The following is a 25,628-nucleotide window of genomic DNA, read 5'->3' on the forward strand; positions in this document are numbered from 1 at the left end:
TGGGAAAGATAGGGAGGAAATCCTTTCAACGGGAAACCACAGGAGTAGATTACTGTGATTACGCTTCAAAAGCGAAGGCTCTGCCTCAGAGACACATAATTGAGAGAAAAATGCTGGCCCTTGATCAGGGAAGTCAGGCCCCCTGCTATATACTCTCCTGCATTCATGAAAATAAAAATAAGGGGGGGGGGAATGCCATAAGAAACTGTGTATCCACCACTTAGCTCCTTGCAGACCACTGGCCAAGCTATAAAGTACCTGACAAATGAAATGAATATAGCTTGGGGCATCAAAGGCTCGGGTGCTTATCAAGCCTGTCCGTCTGAGTACATTCAATACAAACAGCTTGCACACTAACCACTTGCAGAGTTCCCTGCTCCCAGCAAATGGGGTTACAGACACCTCCCGACCACGTGGTGGCTCCTGGAATCACTCACAAGTTCTTAATGTACAAGGAAAAAAGCCACAGTGGCCCTATGAACTGCTAAATGCAACAAATTGAGTTTTAAGGTTCTTCTGGGTTAAGTATCAGAGAATCAAAAGTAACCAGTTTCAGGACGCTCAAAATATTAAACATAGTTGCAAATTCTCTATCTGACCCTAAGCCACTGAAAGAGGAAACAAGACCAGGCAAGTACTAACACACTTCCAAGCACCAGGAGATACCACTCCCTGCGGCATGTGGTAGTGGCACCAGGAAAACAAACTCTGATCCTGAAAGAAGTCTGAGAGGGAATGGACAGTTCTGAAACCAAAGATACAGAAAGTGGCCAGAATCAGAGGTAAGAGCCAACTTTATAATGCCTAGCAGTGCCAAAGACTAGAAAGAATAAAATGGAAGGTTGGGTCAGGGACGGCCAAGAGTCTCCATGCTTGGAAAGGAGAAGTCCTGATCAGCACACACTTGTGCTTTCCCTCTAGATGCCAACTAGTTGATGCCAGGATAAACCTAGAGCCATACCCTTGGATTTTGGACCTCCAAATATTATTTTGTACTTCTTCTGCTTTCAGTTTATTCCTGGCCAGATTTGTTTATGAGTTTTAATAATAACAATAAAAATGCATCCCTGGCTCTTTAACCGAAAGAAGCCCCTAATTGATTCCCACAGTAATTAACCTGCATTTTACCTCAGAGAGCGGTAGTTAAGGAAGTCGGCACTGCTATTTATAACTCATCTCAAATTGAGGGCAGACTGCCTAAAATCTAACACATCCCAGCTGTACTCCTGTTTGAACTGGGGCCAAGGGAATTTTTTAAAGCAATCTTGGCACCGAATGAATGACACCAACAGTATGAGAGCGTGAGTGGTTGTGTTGTGGTGACGTAGCATTGGAGGTGGAGGGGGGGCAGTGTACTGTGATCCCTCTCGTGCATGCCTGCTGCTTGAGTCCCAGTACAGTAAGCTGGGAACCGCCCACTGAGAGCCAAACACAGGAAAAGGCTTTTCCTGTGGACCGCCTTGAAGTGAGAAACACATGGCTAATCTGCATAAACTCGAAGCCACACCGCCCCTGCCAGGAAGGTTAGTGCTCGTAATCTCTGGCCATGAAGCTGGCTGCCTGGGAAGACTTGGACTGGCGCCTGATAACCCAGAAAGAGCCGAAAGAACAGATGGGTAAGGACCCCAGCAGAATACAGCCCCGGGTCACGTGACTCACCACATGGCCCCGCCAGCACAAACTATTGTCTGGCTGCAGAGCTTCTATACAAAGGCACCAGGCCTCTACTTCCTGTGATTCTAGGGACTGGAAGCAGCTGTTGATCAGTTCCCAGAGGGGACCCTCCTCTGTTAAGGGGCACTCCAGGCAGAGATAAGTACAAAAGTTAAGACCTCTCCCAACCAACAGGCTTTTAACTTTCCAGCTCCACAGAAATCACTTAGATCTTAGGACTAAATAGACTTCTGTAAGAACAGCCTTGTTCCCTGGTACATAAATTGAGCAGCATAAATCATTCCATTGTCCCTTTTCTCTGTAGCTACAAGGCCATCTCTGCCTACCTCCACCATGGTGTTGAGGACTGGTCAGATTCTTACCCAATCCAAGAGGAAGTACTATGAAATCAGCTGGGATCAGTTCTGTCCTGAGACCTGCATCCTAAAATGAGGTTATCGGGAGCTATGGGATGAAGTGTTGTTTTGTTCTTTTGAATGTTTTTTATTCTTGTCCAGGCTGCTTTCTCTTTGGCTCAAATGATCATCAGTAGTACTTTCAACAGGGGAAACATGACTACATGCCAGGACAATAACCTTCCTCCTACCCTCCTACTTAGCCTTACCAGAGCCATCTTATCCATGACCAAATGGAAACACACAAACATTTGATCCAGAGTCAAACCCACCTAGCCTGGGAGTTTTATTATTTATAATCTGGAGACCATGCAATAATTTACTTGTTTACAAAAAGATAACACTTCATTCAAACTCTGGACAAACTAGTCATCTGCCTATGTGGCTGCTAATTTCCAACCACCACCCCCAAAAAACAAGTTTTGTTGTATTAAATTCTTTTAAATTTCCCTATGTTTAAAACCCAAGGGTGCACTTACAATGTTATCAGATAAGCAACCAGACCTGAGATTCTCCTGGTCCTTCCAAAGGCACACTGCCTCATAATGACACCGAACAAAAGGCACAATGCACAGCCATAATTTCAACACTCAGGACACAGAATATTCAAAGGTTGGAATAGGTTATATAGCCAGACAGACACCACCACCCTCCCAAAGCTAGATTCTAACTCAAAATAACAAAGAATTGACTATAGATCCCTATCCAAACCAAAGGAGCATTAAAAAAGTTAAAAAAAAAAAAAAGTATTAGTGCTGAGAAAAGAAGGCAAAGAGTCACTAAACCAGCTAATAAAACTTACAGATGAGAACCAATTGTAATAACCACTCATGGCTGCCCACCCAAAACAATTATGCCAGAAAAACCACAACCAGGCGCCTGTTGCTTCTTCACTGGCACCAGAAGAATACTTCAAATAAAGCTGCTAGAAAAACTAATGTGTTTCCCAACAAATGAGAAAATTCTCACTCCATCCGTAGCACTTTCCGCAGTCATATTTTACAGTGGAAGGCTCATCCTACAAGGAAAACTGCTTTTTGATGAGACTTTCCAGTTTCTCTACTTTCGATTATCTTATCTCTAAGGAAAACAAGCAACTTCCCATAAAATTGTTCCTCTTGCTGGGTGCTGTAGTCAATGTCTTTAATCCCAGCAGAGGCAGGCTGATCTTTCATAGTTTGAGGCCAGTCAGATCTACAGCATCAATTCTAGGACAGCCAGAGCTACATATAACAGAGAAACCCTATCTCAAAAACAACAAAAAAAGGCCCACAGATCTATAAATGGAACACAGGACCATAAAAACAGGGTAAGGCCCAAGAGAACAAGTAGAAACTGAAAGATTATCTGATAAACCTGGAGCTCCCTGGTTTACAACTCTCCAGGATAAAACAACCATACAAGTTCCTGGAGAGAATACTCTGAGTTGTAGAAGAAGTGGGCTGGTGGGCAGCAATCCCGTTCTCACACCAGCTCCATGGGAAGTGCAGACAAGAAAGTGAATCCATTTTTAACTCAAGTTATGGGTCCCAATCCTACCATCCAGATTCTGAATAAGTGGCAAGAGGGCAGGGTCAGGGGTCTTAATTAGGGGAGATCTACTTACTTACTGTTTGTACCTTTAACTAGCATGAACTCTAGGAAGCTAGAATTTATTCAAGGTTTCCTACTTTAAGGAAAAGGTCTTCAGATAGTTTACAATATACAGAACTTTAAGACTAAAGGGGCCAGGGGGCCAGTGGAGGTGGTGCATACCTTTAATCCCAGAACTTAGGAGGCAAAGGCAGGCAGATCTTGGTGAGTTTGAGGCTAGCCTGGGTTGGTCTATAAGGACAGCCAGGGTTTTGGTACAGAGAGAAGCAAAAGGCATGCTCTGAGGGTCTGTAAAGCCTTGCTGAGCACCTGGATTGAGAGCTTTGCCCATGATATTTCTAACTCTTTGGCCCTCAGTTTCTTCATCAAAATAGAAAGGTAACTGGGCATAGAGGGAGAAGCAGGCATATCAATTGGAGTTTTCCACTGAGTTGGAGGCCAGTCAGAGCCTATCTCAAAACGTACATGTACATGCAGCGGGAGGAAGAGAGAGTTGAGAGAGAGAGAACAGCCGGGCATGTAAGTCATTCCATTACTCAAGAGACCAACCAAAGGAGAATTGCAGTTTGATGACAGCTTTGAGAAACAAAGTGAGAAAACTATTTAAAAGGATGGATGGATGGATGGATGGATGGATGGATGGATGGAAGGATGGATGGAAGGAAGGAAGGATGGATGGAAGGAAAATAGACAGACAGACAGATATGATTAAGGAGCTTGCCCAGTAGGTAAAGTACTTGTTGTACAAGCACAAAGACTAGATCCCCAGCTCCCACGTGGACACCAAACAGAGGAATGGACGTCTATAACCTCAATGCTGAGGAAGTGAAGACAGGTAGAGCTAGGCCAGCCAGTCCAGCTGAAATAGCAAGCTCCAAGTTCAGTGAAGAATACTATCTCAGGGCTGGAGAGATGGCTCAGTGGTTAGAGCACTGACTGCTCTCCCAGAGGTCCTCAGTTCAATTCCCAGCAACCACATGGTGGCTCACAACCATCTGTAATGGGATCTAGTGCTCTCTTCTGGTGTGTCTGAAGACAGCTATATAATAAATAAATCTTTAAAAAAAAAAAAAAAAAGAATGCTATCTCAACAAATAGGATGTCGAGTAGCAAAGGAAGACACCCACCACAGACCTGCATGAGCAGGAGCATGCACCACAGGAATGAGCAAAGATTCGAAGCTCAGTGTTTGTCTAGCATGAGGACCTAGATTTGATTTCCAGAACTGAAAAAACAAACAGAAAAAACAAACACCACATGTATTTCTTGGCTATATGAGCTAGCCTGAAATAATTGAGATAGAAAATAAAATAATTATACAACAGTCCCTATCTGAAACTGCATATAAGACACACACTCACTATCTCTCTCTCTCTCTCTCTCTCTCTCTCTCTCTCTCTCTCTCACACACACACACACACACACACACTTTCCAACACACATATGGCTGAAAATTTTTAATTTATATATTACATATAGCAAGAGGTTAATTATAAGTGTCTATCTCCAAAAACATGGAGTCTTCCATAGAGTATTTTCAGATAGGAGTTGAATGTTAGTACCTAAACCTCAGAAAGCAGAACCATAGGTAAGGAAGACCACCATACTGCGGCAATAGTGTTCGAGGGGTCCAAGTCAAGTGAACCAGTGAGAAGTGTGTGTGCTGCAACCCAACTAGACTCACCCCAGTCTTGAAGACTATTCCCTGATGTTGGAACACTCATTTCTTCTAGATAGGGACTAATCTTTTATGTTAAACAACTCTCCAAGGCTGAAGCTGTAGCTCTAAACAAACAAACACTGGTTTCAGTTTCTAGCAAGGTATAAAGTGGCAGGGGATTGGGGAAGACAGAGGACTATGCCTGAAATCTCAGGACTCAGGTGAAAGCAGGAAGAGGAGGATCTGAAGTTCCAGTCATCCTTACACTACAGAGCTGGGACCACATAAGACCCGTTCTCAACATACACAAACAAATGCAACTCCTGAACAGACAAGCTTCAGCATGGCCTTTCCGGTGAACCATTTAAAATGCAGACCCTGAACCTCTGTACAGTCTCTTAAAATTTTTTTCTTCCACCATACCATTATCACACAAGATGGTAGATGATTACACTTGCTTAATGTGTGTGCCTAGACAGCACATAGGTTCCAAGTGAAAGCTATGGTGTGTATTTGACTTAATGCTGGGTCTGTCATCTAGCATCCTTAGCCATCATCTTCCTGCTTGAGCCCCAAATTTCCAGCAGGAAACAAAGCTTAGAAACCAGAGCAATTAACACTAATCCCAAACATTCAAAAACAAAAGTTTCACATGATCAACTAGAAACTAACTAGTGATCAAATTAAGGTTGTAATTAAGAAAACAAGAACAAAAGGATAGGGTTTGGCACCACTTCAGCAAGTGCTAGTAGGTCTGTACAACAAGAATTGAACCTTATGTTTAGCTGTATAGGGTGGTCCATCCCCTGTGATTCTAGCTACCCAGAAGAGTGAGGCAGGAGACTGGAAAGTCAAGGCCAGCCTGGACAACACAACCTGACACTATCTCAAGCAAAAAAACTTTGGGCAGACAATATTAGCTATAGGATAAGGCACTTGCCACCAAACTTGGTGACTGGTGACAATAGCTCCATGCTCAGGAGCTCAACAGTAGAAAGGAACCCATTTCTGTTGTCCTCTGATCTCCATGCATGCTGTGAACACTTTGTCCCTGACAAGTAAGTTAAAATTTAAAATTTTCATGTTTAAAAAAGATATTTGACAGCTCAAATGTTAGTGAAATCCTTGTTAAAAGTGCCAGTATGCACAGTAGCCACTACCTCTTACCCTTACACCCTTTAGCAAAAAGGACAAAGTACAGTTTTGAAAGAACTTTAAAAACATCAACACACAAATTAAGTCCAGAGCACCTATCTTCAATCTGTTTTTGATCACCAGAGGAATCTGCTAAATAGCTCCTTCCGAGAAAGGATTCTGATAGCAATGTCAATGGCTTCTACAGGGGCCATACTAGCCACTCCAAGTATCTGCAATTAAATATTGAAACGCCTTTTTTTTCTCCCTTTTTTTTGGGGGGGGGGGTGCCACAGAATCTTTTACTGCTGACATTTATTACTTAGGGAGTGAAGTGCTGATGCCCTGCACTGCAACTCCACAAAGAGAGAGATAGATGGTCCTCACCCATCACAGCTAAGTACAGCTGTAACTTACCAGAACTTAATCCTTGAAGCTTGAACCAAGGGAAAGGAAGTGAGAACTGCTCAGTACTAACTCTAAGAGTTAGACAGCACAAAGACATCTGTTAGCAAAGGAGGACATAGAAGTTGACCTTGTTATAGCTGGAGTCAGGCCTGCCTGGTGGCTCATGTGTAAGGCAAGAGGACTACTGTAAGTTTGAGGCCAGCATAGAATACTGAGTTCCAGGTTATCCTGGTTTATATGTGTAAGATCCAATCCCCAAACACACATACACACACATACCCCACTGTTGGGAAGACAATCTACCAAAAATTATTTTGACTTCATATGCCTGTGTCATAGGTGCTATTATTGTCTTGTTATCATTCACTTGCAATTTCTTCCTCACTACAAAGTATCCACAGAGGCAGAGAATGCATGTCCTGTGTTCCCAGCACACTGACGAGAGAGCAGCTAAGTACCTCATGAAAGCAGACTAACCTGTGGTAGGTCCTTTTGACTTATTATGCTAGCAAAATCCCAATTATATCCTTAACTTAGGTGATATTTCAGCAAGCCTAACAGACAATTAAATGAGGAATTTTAAAGTACAGTCTTTGTTACTCATGACTTAACCAAAACTAGGCACTTGCAGGGGTGACAGGATGTGACGTCAGAGGAAAGGTACTTCCTCCTGCAGCTATTCTCTGGTGCTGCTGCTAGGGAAAGGAAGCTGGTGTGGATGAACCCAAGCTTAGGGGAGCATAGAGTTCTCTGCCTTTCCTGCCGTTCTTGTGTCCTATCTATCACTGTGTGGTATGACACAAAAGGAATACAGGAGGTCATGGAGCCTGCACATAGGTTCACCTGGAAGAGCAAAACACCTAGTTATTCAGATTAGATTTAAAATGCTCCTCTAGCTTAAGTATCTGGTTTGCAGATAGCATTCAAAACAAACTAAACAAGTAAAGGTGAAAAAACTACCCCTTTCTCTTTTAAAAACTTGCAGGGAGAGCATACACACACAAATAAGTAAGTAAATGTAATAAAATTAAAGATAACCAAAGTATACAGTTTTATCTCTTGTCAAAGTTTTCGTCCTGTGATAAAAGGGCAACTGCAGCACTTCCCCAGGAGTAGAACTCAATCTATATACAGACACGTAAATCAGGTTCACCATACTTAGAGGAAGGAGTAGCAGCAATACCACTCTGTGTTACCTCACTAACTCCTAGACACAACTTGGGTTCCTGAGGTACCCTACCTCTACTGACAATGCAAGAGGCGCAATTACAGAGTTTGGTTAAAGAAAGGTTCAGTCTTAGTAAGTCAGCCTTATTCCAGATGTGTCCAAATCCTAGGATTTAAGATCAGCAATTTGCAGATTGGTGTATCAGATAGTCTAGGAAATTCTTTACCTCTTTTCAAAGCTTTTGAGAGTTTACTGTTTTTTAAAAAAATTCCTTTAGGCATTGTCCAAAGCAACATGTTAGGCTCTGCTTCAAGATTTTCAATTTAATCCCAACTCTTAAGAGGCAGATTTTTTAATTTGAGGCCGGCATAGTCTACAAAGCAAGTTCCAGGACAGCCAGGGCTATACAAAGAAACACTGTCTCAAAAGATTTCCACCAGAAATACATGAGACTGAAGTTCCCAGCTGTCCTTTAAAAGGCACATTGCTCTCTGGTCAGTTGATGATGCTCCTATGGCTGCTTGGCATCCTAAACAACCACGAAAATCCAACCCTCTCCACCTCACCTCTGCCTCGCCTGTGAGCCCTGGCTCATACACTCGTCAGAGATTATCTCATTATTTCAAGGCACAAAAATATGTCTCTTTAGTGTATGTGTCCGGGAGATGAAGCCAACTACTTCAATCATCTTTTATTTTAAACCCAAATGCCATCATGAAACTACTATCGGTCACGTGAGGTTTTCTAAGAGGAGTTTTAGAGAAGTCATTTCCAAGCTCAACTAGAGAGCAAGGACTGGCTGGAATCACAAACTAGAAAGAAAAACAGGAGTGTCACAAAACTGTCCTGTGCCAACTGAACCCCAAAAAGTGAAGAAGGCCAAGAAGGTGGTGCACTTAGAAACTTGTTTATTAATTAGAAAAAAGTGCCTCCTACCAGGATTTTACAAGGGAGGTAAGACATCAGGTAAGGCTAAGAGGTAAAATACTAGAAATCTGAATGTTGCATTGGAAGTGCTGCTAACTGCATCACCAAGCCTTGTGCGACTCTAGTATGGTAAAGTTACTGGAGTGCCCAAGGGGGTTATAATCTAACAAGAATGAAGGAATGAAAGGGGGGAGGACGTAAAGAAATAAAGCCATAAGCAGGAGGATGATACTATGAGTTTAAAACACTTATATAAAATTCGAAGTCCTTAAAAAGTATTCCTCTGGATATACACAAATGTCAATTTCCAGGTCAAACCGTCAGCCTCCTGGAAACCACTGACCTGTCCTGGTTGAGTTTTAATGATACATTTCTCAGGCAGCAGAAAAAAAGAGGTCTCTAGTACAGGTGTTTCTAACAAAAAGGACAGAAAGCACACAGGCTCTCCACATGGTATAACTGACCGTTTCTGCAACTTTTATTACACTACCAAGCACCATCTAGAATAAGATAGAGACACAACCGGAGACAAGCTCAAGTGCACACTCCCCAGTCAGGACTCATTAAGTGATAGAATAACTTGCCAGGATTCTACTTGGCTATAACTTCAAAAGGACACAAGGGAAAAACTTAGGCTGGTCACTGAGGGAGTTGAGAGATTATCATATTCCTGTTTGCAGATCAGGTGGCAGGATCTGAGATCAAATCACAAGCAGAAGAAACATGGTATTTAGCGTTAAAATACTAGTATCCTTTTTTTGAGACAGTCTCATGCAACTGAGGCTGAATTTGAATTCTTAATCCTAGTGCCTCCATCTCCCAAGTACTAGGATGAGGTGTACACTACACTGATCATATCTAGAGACTCTCAGACATATCCACAAAGTCTTTTTTAACCTTCCTCCAACTCCCAGGACCAGATACAGACCACTATCATGTCACCTCACTACACAACTAGAAGGAAAAACAGCAAGAGGCCACTCTTAATAACAGACTGTAGGAGTCACCCACTAGAGCTTACCCTTACTGCACAGCAGATGATTATCAGAGCTTGTCCTCACTGAACAGTAGACAGCCCATCTGTTGTGTACATAGGTGAAATGTTTGGAAATCCCTGAGATGCCCACACTGAAGGCCTAGCCCCTAAAGAAATGGTTTTAGGAAGTGGGATCCTAGGCAGTATTGGGTTTAGTTTGGATCACAACAGTAGACCCCCAGACCAGGATTAGCATTCTTTAATGGCATGTAAGGCCCTAGTGAGAAGATGTTAAAACAACAGGTGTCATCTAGAATCTAATCTGGTGGTATCTTAACCTTGTACTTCAGTCTAGAACTATGGTAAATAAATGACTTGTTGCTTAAGCACACAATATACATGGTTTTGTTATTTGATAGCCTATGGAAACTAACACAACTTCAAGCACTTTTATAGCCTTTTCTCAATCCAGTAACACTTTCATGGCAGAAGACAGCTGTATCTGAAACACCCACCTACAGTATAATTAGAAGCACCTCAAGCAATTTAGATATGCCCTGCAGCCCAGTTTCGTGTAAAAGCACAGATCAGTACTTCTCAAATCTGAGTGTCCTTCAGGTAGACCACTGAGTTCTGAGTTCCGGGTTTCAATTTCTAAACAAGGCCACCAGGTAGTCTCTCAAACTAGGTCAAAATTCAGGTTTTTCAGGCAGATTTGTTGACATGGCCCTCAAGAGACTGACACAGGGCAAGGGCAGGTGGGGCTACCTAACATAATAAGACAAGACTCTAGTTCAAGAAAAGAAAAAAGGGCTGTTAGCAAGATGGCTCAGCAAGTGAAGTGTTAGCCATTCAGGCCCAACAACAATTTGATCCCTGAAGCCCCGGTACAAAGGAGGACCAGGACAGGCTAACCTCCGTGTGACCTCCATGTGTAATGTCATGTCACACTTCTGCTCCATACACACATAGTAAAAAAAAAAAAAATTTAAATAATTTCCAAAACCTTTTATTACTTCCACTTATCTTTAGTATGTATTAACAACTGTCAAAATTGTCTTTCATCGTGTAGTTTAGAATACAGGGTAAAAAAAAATAGTTGATCTAAAGTCAAACTGCCTAAAGGAAATGTAAAACGATTTTAGAGCTGACTCTCCTATGAAACTCTGTGACATTCAACCTTATCACTCTACCCAGGCAGCAAATTAACACAGTAACACCCTGCCCTCCAACTGGACTCCGGGTTTCTGAAAAGTAATTATTCTGTAAATATTTTCATAACGCAAGTCACTCAGACAAAAGTAATTCTATCTTAGTAAGAGCCTAAATCCCATCCCTAGTCTCAAAGGTCTCTCCTGATTAATGGGGCTCAAAAGACCAAATTCTGCCAGTTAGTTCTCTTCCCAAGAATTACAAGACAGCAATGAATCAAGCATCATCACCAATCATGAGAAACTTAGAATAATAAAACCTTAAATGAAAGAAGTGGACAGGGCCACCACTTAGGCAGTGTGACTGTAACGAGGAGCTAGCCAGCCCTTTTCACTTAAGAGTTCACAGCAGGGCTGGAGAGACACTGCTCAGCCATTACGAGCATTACTATCTTCTGGAAAGAACCATGTTCCTTTGGTTCCCAAGACTCATATTAGGCAGCTCACAACTGCCTGTAACTTCAGCTCCAGGGAATCCAAAACCTTTTTTTGGCCTCTACATGTACCCACACACATGACAGACCCTCAACACAGACATATACAAGTAAAAAATATCATCTTTTTTTAAAGTTCTAGGCAATTAAAAAATAATGTACTAAATCATCCTGGTTCTTAAGTGGTCTATTTTGAAGATGCAAAATCAGTATTTTAGCAAGGAATGGCTCAGTGATAAAAAAAATTCTTACCTGGCATCAAAAGAGCCTAGATTTAATTCCTTATACCTTAAATGAATTTTAAAAAATCTATGGCTCTGACATTCCTTCATTCACTCCCAACCTAACCTTAAACTAACAACTACCCTAAAGAATGTTTTGTAATTCTATATTAATAACTGGAAGCCAAGAGGGAGAACAGAATCCTCCTCGGGATTTTGAAGAGTAAATGAAGGAAATTCATACAAGATTCAAACATAATGCTTGCTCAGCACAAACTAGGCCATAGTGCACGTTGGTAGCTGTCATGAATATACACTTTCAGCAGGATGCTATTTCAAAGTCAAGATCTCAGTAAATGAACCTATCCCTGAGCAAATGTTTTGGAGAAATTGTTCCCTAAATCCATTATGACATAGGCTTTTTTGTTTTGTTTTATTTGGGGGGGGGGGTATTTTGTTTTGTTTGACAGCCTAGATTCCTAAATAGATCGAACTTGGAAACAAAAAACATAAGTTATCTGAACTGGATGATAAAGAGTTTCAGGCTCTGGACTAAAGTGGAAACACCCTGTGAATTCCACAACCTCAGGATCAGAGCAGAATGAGTAAAGACATCTGTGTCTGTTGTCAGCAAAGACACAACCAACACAGCAAGTGATCACAGCATTTCTGCCTAGGTAACCTTTTTGCTAAGGATAGAAGAAAATTGTGATATCCACTCCATTTCCAGGGAAATCACTGGGTAGAACCTCTAAAAGGATGTACCCCAAACAATAGTCTTTAGTCCTTTACCACACAGCCAAATCCATACTGTTCGTAAAGTCAAAGTACACCGCTATTGAGTCAGTTGAAAGTAAACAGGCTCAAATGCACCCTTACTGAGCCCTGCAAACAAGGAAAAAAAGAACAGGAGGCAAAACAGAACAAGGCACCCAACAAATGGTTTTATAAAATAACCATTTAAATAAATCACACTGACCCCCTTATGCTCCCCACCTCCCTACACTCCCCTCCTTGCAACCCCCCCACACCCACACCATCACACTGGTGCTATGTCTTGGGGGTGGGCAAGGGGATCCTTTTAATGGAGATAAACAAGTGAACTGAAAGCTAACAAGTTTTAAGAGTAAAAAGCATATAAAAATCTTGGCTGCTGGTGAAGAGCAATCATGAATGGTTCCAATGCCAAGGAAAAAGGAAATCTAATATCTAACACTGCAGACTTGGGAATATAGAAACAACAAAGCCATACGGACAACCAAATGCAAAAGGGCAGGTGGGGGGCAGCACATGGCCCATTCCCTCTTCATGGGGGTGATGATTCAAGGAAGGCTCTCTGGGTCTGCAGAGTACATATAGCCCAGGACCCAAAACCCAGTAGTATTCAGTATCAACAGAACTTCCTAGAAGATGACAAAAATCTGTCCTGGATTAAAGGGTGATTTCTAATTTGCACCATAACCAACACTTAAGTCAACATTTAGGGATGGAATTCCCACTGCAGGTGGCTGGAATGCATTCTTGGCCATCAGGCTTCTTCCCACTACAGTCCACTTTTAAAACATGCAGAAGCCACTGGGAAATATTCAACCTGTCCCAAAATTACTCTTCCAATAGGTACAAGTACAGACAAATCCTCCCTCAGATATCTCCTCCTTCACATGCAATAATAAAAAACAAAACAGCTTTCCTCCATTTCAATGGGTGATGGACAAATTCGCTGAATAGTTAAAAGTTATTAAGTCAATGTTTACCCTAATTTGATTCCTCTAAAATGTGGAACTAGGGCTCAGTGATGAGTGCTTTCTGTTCTTGCAGAATGCAAGGGACTGGGGTTGAGTTCCCAAAACCCACATAGCAGCTCACGACTACCCATAACTGCAGTACCAGGAGCTCCAATGCATGCATATGGCATATGAACACACTCAGATATAATAGCTAAAGATCAGATACAATGTAGGATTAAGTTTATCTTCAGGTCCTGCACACCTACTGCCCAGGACAGATGTACTCTGATATGTGCACTTTCCCAAAATGCAAAAAACCCCAAGGCAAGAAAGTTTGAAGAGATATCAGTTGGAAAACTTCTTCGGTTGGCTGGTTGGCTGGTTGGTTGGTTTTGGAGACAGGGTTTCTCTGTGTAGCCCTGGATGTCCTAGAACTCACTCTGAAAACCAAGCTGGCCTCAAACTCAAGTACTGGGATTAAAAGTGTGCACCACCACTGCCAAGAAAGATATTTTATTTCTACATTAGAATCTGTAATCAAGATTCCATACTTGCATGGCTGACAAGAAGGCTCAGTGGGTAAAAGTGTTGGTAACAAGTCTAACCTGCATTCAACACACCTGCCAACCCTGCATGCTCACTCTCTGTAAGAAGGTGGGTGGAAAAGTGTCAACTCCACCAGGCAAACTGTCCTCTGATCTCTACACTTAATGTCAATTACTTACACACACACACACACACACACACACACACACACACACACAGTTTTAAAGGAGAATTCATACTTCCATACTGGTGCAGTATAACCTATCCAATTACTGGAGGAAGCATTTTTTCTGTCATGAAGTGGCTTGACATTGGCCACACAATTCACACTTGGGTATTAAGTATCCAGTGATGGCCCTTCACAAGTGCCAGGCTCAAACACAAAGATCAGTAGGTGAGAAAAATCACAACTATTGTATCTCAGAGGCTCCATAAGGAGTGTATTTGTAACATTGAATTTTTTTGACCATGGTCAAATCTAATAAACTATTTTAAAAGGGACTATGGCAAACTGCTTATATGCAGTCTTTCCCAACCCAAGCAATCTAAGGTCTACAGCAACTCAGCCTGAGCACAACTGTAGTCCTTCAGAAATAAGAACAGCAGTATAAGCACTGTATCTTAGCACCATTGTAAGCGGACAGGTATTAGAGAAATGGCTGAGTGGTTTTAGAGAATTTAGGAATTAGAGAGTGCTTCCTGTTTTTCCAGAGGACCTGAGTTCAGTTCCCAGCACCCATACTAGCTGGATTACAACCAACTATAACTAACTTCAAGGGATCATACTTCCTCTGGCACCTGAACACATGTGACACTCAATTAAAATTTGCAAAGAAAATTCAGCTAACGCTAAGAACACTGTCCAGATTTATCAGCCAAAACTGAACTACCACAACTACAAGCCCTTCCAAATGCAAAACTTACTATTATCCACAAACTGGTCTAAACCTTAGCAGATTCCAACACAGGCAAAAAACCCACCAAGCCCATGCAGCCATTCTTTTTCAGGAATTTTATGGCTAGTATACTATCTATAACACTAAAGTAAACTAGAAGTCCAGAAATAACTATACAGTTGGGATTCAACAAAGCCATGAAATTAGTAATCATTATGGATAAAAGGCAAGTTAATATTTGAACCTTTTTCTCTTTTACAATATTTAGCTTGTCAAATGTTACCCATCTAAAGAGCTCTCCCTCTATATAAGCCGGCTCAATTCTGACTATCCCTCACTCCTGATTCCCTTCAGCCTGTATACTTTTTCCCCCAAGAAAGGGTTTCTCGGGCTGGAGAGATGGCTCAGCAGTTAAGAGCACTCACTGACTGCTCTTCCAGAGATCCTAAGTTCAAATCCCAGCAACCACATGGTGGCTCACAACCATCTGTAATGGGATCTGATGTCCTCTTCTGGTGTGTCTGAAGACAGCTATAGAGGAAGAAGAAAGGGTTTCTCTGGCAGCCTTGGCCATCCAAAACTAGCTCTGTAACCAAGCTGACCTCTCAAACTCATACAGATCCTCCTGCCTCTGCCTTCCAAACTGTAGGATTAAAGGTGTGCACCACCACTCAGCTATGGCTTACAGACATGACCTGGGTATACATCCACAGCAAACCACTTTGCCAAGTTTTCTGGATGTATGCACATAGCCCAAGAGAACTCAATTGCTTTATAGCAGATACTGTCGCCATCTTTTCTAGGGAGTGAATGGGGCTGAAACAGTCTTTATGTACTGAAGGCTGGCTTGAACTTGAAACAGTTCTACCTCAAACCTTCCAAATCTCAAACCTTAAGGCTGAGGTTACAAGGCATATGCCTTCACACCTTCTAAATCCTTTTCTAGTACCTAGTCAGCATTTAAGTATTTAGGCCCATTCCTCACACTCACTGCAATCTCCAGATCTTCTGATCTAGAAATTATACTCTCAGCAACAAGACTGCAGTTTTCATAACCTCACACCTTTGTAACGGGAAAGGCCTTAGCAATATTGGACAATCAAAGTCAATGTCAACCCAAGTCTCTTTTTTCTTTTGCTTTAAAAGCAGACAGCCCTCTAAAGGCCATAATTATATTCATAGTCCCTACCATTATGTAAACTAAATCAAATAGGCTCTCACAGAACACTATTTTTAAAACAAAACTAAACTAAAAAACAACAAAACACCTCTTTGTGATGTAACTGATAACAGTCAGTGGATTTAGTTCCTTATTTTGGGGGGTGGGGACACTGAGGGTTCAGTGTTTAGCCCTCACTGGCCTTAAAAGGCAGAGAGATCCACCTGCCTCTGCCTTCCAAATCTGGAGTTATAGGTGTGGAACACCACACCCAGCTCCATGGATTTAGTCTTAAAAGACAATGGCAAGATTATTCTGGTCATTTTGCAAGGCTACCAAATCAGGTTCTTCTCGATAAAAAAGAAAGCTATCACTGAAAAATCAGACCCAGAAATATTAATATAAAATAGAAATTATATTTTCTAAACTCTACCCAGATAACCTTGAAACAGGATCTAGTCAGCTGACTGACCCAGAACTGGGGAGATGTGAAGACTTAGCATGTATATTACAGAGCAGCCCTGTAAAAACTGTATAAACAGGCCTGGCCCTTGAGCAAGGTTTATAATGCACAGCTGAACAAGAGAGAAAGGCTAACAGTGAACCTTCAGTATCTTTCTCCTTTCTGGTATTCCAGAAATGTAAATCCAATCCAAGACCTCATGCCAAACTACAAATCCTTCTCCAAAGAACAAGGCTTTAGCTCAAAGTCTCCTAAGCCAAACTTCTGAGCACACTTAACGTACTTCACTACTGAAACTTAAGGCGCTCTTTCCAAACTTCTCTAGGCTTCTCTATGTAACTGCAAATGACTTTTACAAAGTTTCATGTCTTCAACTCAGCATGGACTCAACCCGCAGAGGAGACTTTTCTTTGGCAGTTCTTTCAGATCCTCTCCAAACCTCTCATCCTGCATGCCCCGCACACATGCCGCATGCAGTATCTTCTTTTCCATCCCTTTTAAGGGTTATTTTATTCTACCTTGTGAGGTGCCTAGCATTATCTTTGCCTGAAAACTTTATTAATTTGCCTGTCAAACATTCTATAGAGCCGTTTACATCTTAGAACAGAAACCTCCTGGGTACATATTGACAGCTCAGCAAGTATTTACACAAAGCTCTGAGACACTGGGTTCCTTCAGAGGAAGACACTGGTGTGTCAAGCAGAGAATTATCAAACACTGTTTCTTCTACCTTTATTCCTCCTCTGCAGTGGCAAGCTTCCCTCTAGCACAGCTCCAATATGCAGAAATTACACTTTTAAACTACTTTAAAAAAAAGAGAAATTCAGGTGTGCTGGGGGATGGGGGACACCCACTTCCAGGACTACAGCTAGCCGTACCACGTAGTTCTTTAAAGCAGTGTAGGAGGAAGACAACCTAAAGAATTTCCTGTCTAACACTTGGTTTTTCCTGTTCCAGGCTCAGAACTTTTGTTTCACTCAGCAAAATTTACAGGACAAGTCCAGGCATTCAGATTACAATCAACCGGCCAAACCAGACCTAGACCTGCCCAAACACAGAGAGCTAAAAGCTACCTCTCCCCACCTCCCTAACCACCTGCCCCAGCCTCAAAGCTGTATGATGTTAAATTGTATCAATAACTACTTCCTATCCCAACCCAGTGGCAAGCCTCCTGGAGATCCTAAAGCAACGATTTTCAAGTCTCACTGAAGTCCGCCTAGTATTTCATACCTTCAGTTTTGAAACCTCCAACCAGGTGAAATAACCAATTCAATAGATCAACAGGTTTTTGAGACCATTTTTTTCTATGCAACATTCTCCAAGCTTTGTCCCTGCAAATGCCAGGAAGCAACAACTTGGAGTTCCTTAAGCCTGGGGGAAGAAAGATAGCTTCAAAGCTGCAAAACAGCACTCAAATTCCTGCCCATACCCAGGAAGAATAAGAGTTTGCAAGCCAATCTGAGCTACACACGTCAAGACCATCATATTTCAAACACACACACACACACATACATACCCCAGGCGGGTGGGGGCTACTTAAGTAAGATCATTTGGTCCTTCCACTTCATTTAACCGAACCGTTAATGACTTGCCCTGGTTCAGTTTCCTATGGAACCCAACCCTCCCTCACTCCTGAAGTACAAGCTCCGACTTTTCACCATAGACAACACAAAACTCAGTGTGTAACTGAGGACCAATCTAAAATTTAAAAACAAATAAGGGGGGTGGGGAAGGCTCAGGATCTCTTTCAAAGCCCAGGGAAGCACAGTTCACTGGAATAATACAGTTATCACTTTACTCTATACTTACTTTACACTATACTTTATACTTCACTGGTTTGTTTTGATACAGGGTCTTGCTATGTAGATCTGGCTATCTCAAAAATCAGGACAACTTCATGCTTTCTTAGCCTCCCTAATGAGGATTACAAGTATGTGCCACCATACCTTTCCCCCCTTGATACAGGGTTCCTCTAGGTAGTCCAGGCTGGCCTGTGATTCACTATGTAACCTAGGTTAGCCTTAAATGTGTGGTCTTCCTGCCTCAGCCTTGTGAATACAGGAATCCAGATGTCAACTGTCACTCCTAGCCCTTAAATACCGTACTTTAAACATCTGCACCCTGACATTGCTTCTAAAACTTAAAAAGATTTTAAGCAAGTCAATACAATCTTCAGGAGGTTGAGAACAGGGAAGGGCCCAGTCCATGACTTCACTAGCCTACTCCCACATTTTAAAAAACTCACCAACTGCTATGTGAAATACCTATGGTAGCTGACAGTACACCGATACAAAATGATCTAACATATGAAGATTATAGTAGGTTCTGCTCATCAGAGTTTGTAACATGGAGGGTGGGTGCTGCAACTTTTAAAAGTCCTTCTACAAATCAATCAATCCTGAAGAGCTCAACCTTGCTTTCCCTCCCTTCTCGAATCATGACCCCAATCCCATCCCACACCTCCATGACGGCACACACATTCGATGGAGTACCCACAGCTGTACTGTCAGTGTGGTTTTCCTGGCCCAATTGTTCTGTAGTCCAGCCAGCCCAGAGTATCTGCCAGTAGGCAGGCATCCTGCTAACAAGTGCAGGAGTCTGAGTGTTTCCCAGAGGTTTGGAACCTCAGCTAATAGTGCACAGCAGAAACTAACAGCCCTGGGTCTACAGCCAAATCCAGAACTATATTCACACTACAGTTTCCCTTTGTTTTGTAATGGGGTCTCTAGCTCAAGCTGGCCTCAAATTTCTATTCCTTCTCCCTCCACCTCTCTCTCACACATACACAAGACCTCACCAAGCTGTACTTTGCATTTTCACTATGATAAACTAGTATTCCCCTCAAGGTCTTCCTGTTAAAAATGACTTGGGGGAAAAGCTTCATATAAACCATGCATGCAGGCATCCTAAAACCAAGGCATCACACCTCCTAAGCCTTTGAAACATGCTACTGGTAATAAATATGATAAAGGAAAACTTTGCTGTGATTGTCCTAGTTCCTATGAAAAACCACACTAAGCTTTATTTCATAAAAACAAAGTCAAATATCATCATCTTACCTAATCATCCATTAGAAGAAAAATATTCTTGTTTTGTTTTGAGACTGGATCTCATGTAGCTCTGGATTGCCTAGAACTCACTCTGTAGACCATGCTGGCCTAGAACTCAAGAGATCCACCTGCCTCTGCCTCCCAAGAGTTACTACACCCAGCCCTAAAAATAAAAAGAGAAGAAAACAAAACAAAGACTCTTCTATCTATGCCTGGGTTGAGAAAAGAGATAACCTTCCTTAATACCTTATTGGACCTAGGGATATCTCCATTGGCAGAATGCTTACCTAGCATCTGTGAAATTCAAGGTTCAATTCCCAGCACTGCATAAAAACTGGGCCTAGGACTGTACAGAGTGTGCTAAGTACAGTCAAAAGCACTTGCTGCTCTTGCAGAGGACCTGGGTTCGTTCGGTTTGCAGCACCCACATCAGGCAGCTCACAACTGTCCCTGTTTCAGGGAATCAGATACCTTCTGGCCTCTTCCGTCACCTGCACACACCTGGTGCACATAAACTCAAATAGGTACAAACACATTCACATAAATTTAAAAAATCTACAAAAAACAAACAGGCCTGGTAAATCATACATACATAGATTCCAAAACTTCAGGGGTGGAGGCAGGAGAAACAAGAGATCATAGTTATCCTTGAGTTCAAAACCAGCCTCAAACTTCAAAGGATACGACAGGTTTATCCTTAAGTAGCAAGAGAATCTCAGATCCTTTTTTCCTATATTCCTAGGGGCTATAGATTAAGACAGACTGCTATAGGTACCTGAATCTTACAAAACTAAAGTTGTGCTAAATCTTCCACAAGTTACTGCTCTCCAGCTCAGAACTGAAATGAAATTGAATCTATTTCATGAGTGGTGGAGTTTGCTGACAATAAGAGACCCCCCCCCCAAAGTCATCCAACAGCAGCACACTGAGGGTTCTAAACAAGCACTTTGCCCACATTCTTATGTTCCCAGGACAAAATGTGTGGCTAATAACTAGACACATAGGGAATGAACAACTATTAATTGGTCAAAATCAGAAATTACTGTACCACAAAGTTGGTTAAGAAAAACATGGCTCCTGCCCACAATCCTAACATTTGGGAGGTGAGAGAGCTACATATACCCTGTGAGTCCCAGAACATCCTTGGGTACATGAGACCTGGACTCCAAACAAACACTCCCAATTATTTCCTCTGAAAATAGCTCTCAAAAAAGGTGCATTTCTCAGTCAAAGTAAAACAAAAGCAAGAGAAAGCAGACATACACAACAAGGTCGACAAGAGATGTGTGCAAACTAAGTCAGAACTTGTCCCCCAGACATCTGCCCGTTCTCACACAAATGAAGAGCATCAGGGAAGATCACAGCATCACAGCAGAGCTGCCTTACATGACTATTCTCACAAGAGTACAAAAGTAGGTGGAGGACAGGGAGGAGCTCAGGAATCAGGGTTCCACAGGAACAAAATTTAGTTAAGGTACAGCTCCTGGGAATGGGAGACTTGAATTTGGAAGAGGGGGAAGAGGGCTTCTACCCTCTTCCAAAAGATGGCTCCAAAGGGGACCAGATAGTCCTGAGGAAAGCAAAGGAAAAGAAAATATACAAAAAGGCACCGAAAAGAGGCAAGCATGTGTCACTACGGTAGGTCATCTTTACCCCTTAGAAGACAGAAAGGAGAAAGTCACACAATTTAAAATACAAAGAAAAACATTGGCAAGTCTCTTATTTTAAAGCTCTAAAGTAACTGATGACAAAATAGAAATAGTCCAAAAATAAATCATAATATCCTAACCAAGCCTTTAAGAGAAAGTCTCTCCCTAGATCAGGAAGACCATCTCCTTCAATTGAACTGTTCTCCCAAAGTTCAATTAACAAAAGGAAGTGTTAACAAGATTCAAGATGTAAACAAAGAGACAAGCCTTTCAGAACTCTTAAACCCAATATCAAATTGTGAGAATGCTCCCGGCTCTCAGCAAAATATTAACAAAAGTCACCTTCTTCCCCTACAGATCCCACATTTGCCTTTTAATAAAAAAGCAGCCAGTAAAATAATTTCAGTTCTGTAACTGAACAGTGTGAGTGAACAGTGTAAAAAACTACTCGAGACAAATGTATCTTCAGAGCCATCAAAGAACTCATTTATCCCATCAGGAAAGACACAAAACGAAAACAAACAGCAAACCCATTGTAGAGAAAACTCAGCTACTGTTCCAACAACACAGAATCTATTTCAGACTGCATAAAACATAACAAGCAAAATAAATCCAAGGTGCAAGCAAAATGCCATCGCCTCCTCTTTTGTTTCAGGCACAATGTAACAAGGGCAGCCTGTCTGGGACTCTGCTCCTGCTGATACAGTATTGCTGCTTAAACCTCCCTCCTCAAGGTCACAGCCAATTTCAGCTCTGGAATAAAAGGCGGATAGTGGCAGCGATGGTTTGGGTTATCACTGGCAGAAAAGCAGAGTGTAAAAGTTTATGAGCTCATCAGGATTGTTGTACCATTACATCACAGGCAATTATAAATGGCCAAGAGCAGAAGATGGGGAGCCAATCAGATCACAGATAGGATGTCAACCTAAGACCAACTGTCTCCTGGCTTTGACAGAAGGATTTTACCTCCATAATTCAAATCCCAAACCAAAGCAATCTGCACTTACTACTCCAATCACTCAGCTGTTTACCAGCACTTCCAGAGAGAAGCCCAGGCCACTAGGCCGGCAGAGTCTAAGGCAAGAGGTGGCCCGGGCGGCCCAGAGCGAACCACAGTCGGCCTCAAGCTGCCCCCAAGCAAGCCCCAGCTCTCCCCCGAGGTCCCCCGAGCCCTAGGGGCCACTCTTTAAAAGCATATATTGGGGAGCGGCCTAGAGGAAGGCAAGGGGGACAGAGAAGCTGCAGGTGAGCAAGAAAATGTTGCTTCTTTCTCCCGGGTTCCTGACACTGCCTACACCCCTAACCTGAACCCCCAGCACCCCTCACCCGGGCCTGTCCCTTCCAGGCACTTTGCTCTGCACCCCCCTGGAGACCCCCAGAGTTCGAAAGGACCAGCGGAGGAGGAGAAACTGGACAGACACCTCTGGAAAAGCCCCACACAAAGGCTGATCGAGGAAAGGAGAGGAAGGCAGACAGGCAGCCATTTTAAGAGAGAAGAGCCAGACAATGGCAGCTCCCCGGCAGTGGGGGCCCAAGCCTGAGGGGAGCCCACGGCCGGGGCTTGCTCCCCGCAGCCGCCACCCACCCCCCTTCCCCGGTCGCCCCAGCCCCCTCCCCACTCAGCTGTGTACCTGAGGGGTCCGGGCGAGCGGCTGCCCCCCGCCGCCGCTGCTCCCGGGGCTCATGGGCGCGTGGTGGCTCCTTTGTTGGGCCCCTCCCGAGGCGGCCGCTGCCGCCGCCGCCGCCGCAGCAGCCCCCCAGCACTGCGAGGCCATGTCCGCCGGGCCCTTGCCCGCGCCCCCGTCCTGGGGCCCGCCGCCGTAGTCACCCCCGGGGTAGCCCTGGTAGCCCCGGGCCGAGCTGGGCGAAGTGAGCAGTTGGTTGAGGGTGGGGGTGGCGGTGGGCTGGGGAGTTCCCCCGCCGGCCGCTGAGGGGCCGCCTCCCCCCATGGCCCCGAAGCGCTGCTGAGCGAAGGACGAAGACGACGAGGAGGCAGAGGCGCTGGAGGAGGGAGGCGGCTTGGAGCCGGCGGCTGCCGCGCCGGAGCCCGGAGTGCCACCTCTCGGGGAGCTCAGCGCGTAGGCCTGGGGAGGCGGGGGGTAGGCGCTGCGGTTGGGGTAGTAGGAGTTGTACTGGTGGTTGGGGAAGCCGTGGTCGTGCGAGTTCTGCTGGGGCCCGGCGTAGGGCTCCAGGCCCCCGCCACCGCCGCTCTGCAGCGCTGCCAGGCCAGGGCTTTGTTGTCCGCCATGTTGTTGGTGGAAGACGGCGGCCGCGGCGGCGGCGACGGCAGACGGGCTCCGGCCGTAGGGTTGCCCGAAGCCGTAGGCTGGGGGCGGCAGGGCGGCCGCGGCTGAGTGAGGAGGCGCCCCCACCCCGTCGCTGCTGCCGCCGCCGCCGCCGCCGGGCGGCTCCGTGAGGTTATTGTTCAGGGCGGGCCTAGGGCCCGCGTTCCCGTTCGAGTTCTTCAGGTCCGGCTCCGCGCCGGGCCCGCCGCCGCTGCCGGCTCCGCCGCCGCCGCCACCCCCATTGCTCTCGGCCCCGTCCTGCAGCTCCTTTCCCAGCGGCTGCGGCGGCCCCACAGCGGGGCCCTCGCTTTCCTGCCCGGCGGCTGCCTTCATTTCCCCGCGCTCGGCCGCTGCCGCCGCCGCCTCGCCCCCCGCCTCCTCCCGCTGTTGCTGCTCGGCTTTCTTCAGCTCCGAGGGCGGCGGCGGCGGGTTGCCCAGGCTGCTGGCGGCGGCGGGGGCGACCTGCGCGGCCATGATCCCCGCTGTCTCGTCCGCGGAGAGACCCGGCCCTGTCTTCGTCTTCTCCCCCCTCCCACCCCGCCCCGGGGCCGAGTCCCCCGGGCTGCCCTCCCCACCCGCCCGGGCGGGCCTCGCGGGGCTCCGCTGCTGCGCTGCGCTCGCTCCTCTCCCCCCCGCCCCGCCGGCTCAGGCTCCGGGCTGGCGGCGGAGGAGGAGGAGGAGGCGGCGGCGGCAGCCGAGGCGCCGGCGGCTCAGCTGCTCCCGGCTCTGTCGGCTCGGGACCCGGCTCTCCCGGCTCATTCCCCCCAAGCCCTTGCCTGGGAATGAGGGGGGCGGTGGAGGCTCCGCTCCCCAGGGCCTGGCCCCGCTGTGACTCTCCGCTTTCTGCTGCCGGAGAAAGGAGGAGGGAGGGAGGGAGGGAGGCGAGGGGGAGGGGGCGGGAAAGGAGGGAGGGAGCGGGGGGGAGGGGGGACCCGGGACGGGCGGGCTGGAGGGCGCGCGGCGGCGGACGGGGCGCCGGGAGGCAGAGTAGGAGCGCTGCTCCGGCGGGCGCCCTGCCTCGCCTCCCCGGCCGCGGCTCAGGCCGAGGCTGCTGCGCGGCGGCGGGCGGGCGGGCGGACGAGCGAGCGGGCGGGCGGCGGGACTGAGCAGCTAGAGCGCCCCACTCTCCTCCGAGTCCCCCTCACTCCGACACGAGGCTCAGCACTGCCATTTTACCCAGCGCCGTCGCGGCCGCCTGAAAAACCCGGAGTGGAGCGCGGAGCGGGCGCAGGCCGTGGAATGGACTCGCTCCCTTCCCCTCACAAAGGAGGAGGGGAGAGCCGCGGCGGCGGCAAGCCCTCAGCCTCTTTCGCTCGGCAGCGCCGCCGCCGAAGGCTTCGGGGAAAACCCGGCCCGGAGCTCGCGCCTCCGGAGCCTGCGCCTCCTCTCTCGCGGCGTTCCCCTCCTGGCCGCTCCGAAGGGAGCGGGCCGCGTGAACTTTACCCGCGACTGCAAAATTGGCCTGAGCTGGAAACCGCGGCCGCGGCGGCCCGGACCTGACCCCCTGGCACAGGGCCTGGTCTCTTGGCTGCGACTTAGCACCTCCGCAGCACTTTTCCTCTTCAAAGCCTTTTTGCAGACCTGCTCTAGAGACCCAGCTGAGTGAGCCGTGCTTTTTACCCCCTTTGGCTAACCCCAAAGGAGGGCTGACCATTGTTCAAACTATCAGTTCTCCCATACCCTGCCCTCATTAGCCCTCCCTGACAAGGCCCTGGGGGCATGAGGTCTGGATTATCCCCCATTTTACCAAAACACAGAAGGGAGGGGACTGCCCAGGTCAGTTAAAGTCAGAGGGCAGAAGAGTGTGGCTATAAACAGTGGAGTCGCCAAAGCTGCATCTTGTCTACTTAGCCTGAGAAAAGGAGCAAAAGAGAAAAAGCACTTACGTTGTGAACAAATCCAACAACAGGATCAGTGTCAGGATGTTTGAAATCTAACGTGCTCGTCCCACCACCTCTCCTAAAATGGTGGCTACTGATGCTTTGGGGGCTTAAGACAGTCCCCCTAGCAAACCGAGCTCCATTAGCACATCCTAAGGGAACCTAACTCACA

At 45.5% G+C, this 25,628-nt stretch overlaps 1 protein-coding gene across 3 annotated transcripts in view; it reads right to left on the reverse strand.

The window, feature by feature from the left end:
* The window catches only part of ARID1A (AT-rich interaction domain 1A), a 70,867-nt gene extending 46,785 nt beyond the window's left edge, over positions 1-24,082 (reverse strand). For all 3 annotated transcript variants that reach the window (XM_080921212.1, XM_080921213.1, XM_080921211.1), the window contains exon 1: positions 22,923-24,082. In XM_080921212.1, coding sequence (XP_080777338.1) covers positions 22,923-24,050 — 1,128 coding nt within the window. In that variant the 5' untranslated portion in view covers positions 24,051-24,082. The remainder of the gene's footprint in view (positions 1-22,922) is intronic.
* Between the last annotated feature and the right edge of the window lie 1,546 nt (positions 24,083-25,628).

This window comes from Micromys minutus (genome assembly GCF_963924665.1).
Source record: "Micromys minutus genome assembly, chromosome: 9".
In the NCBI taxonomy this organism is placed as follows: Eukaryota; Metazoa; Chordata; class Mammalia; order Rodentia; family Muridae; genus Micromys; species Micromys minutus.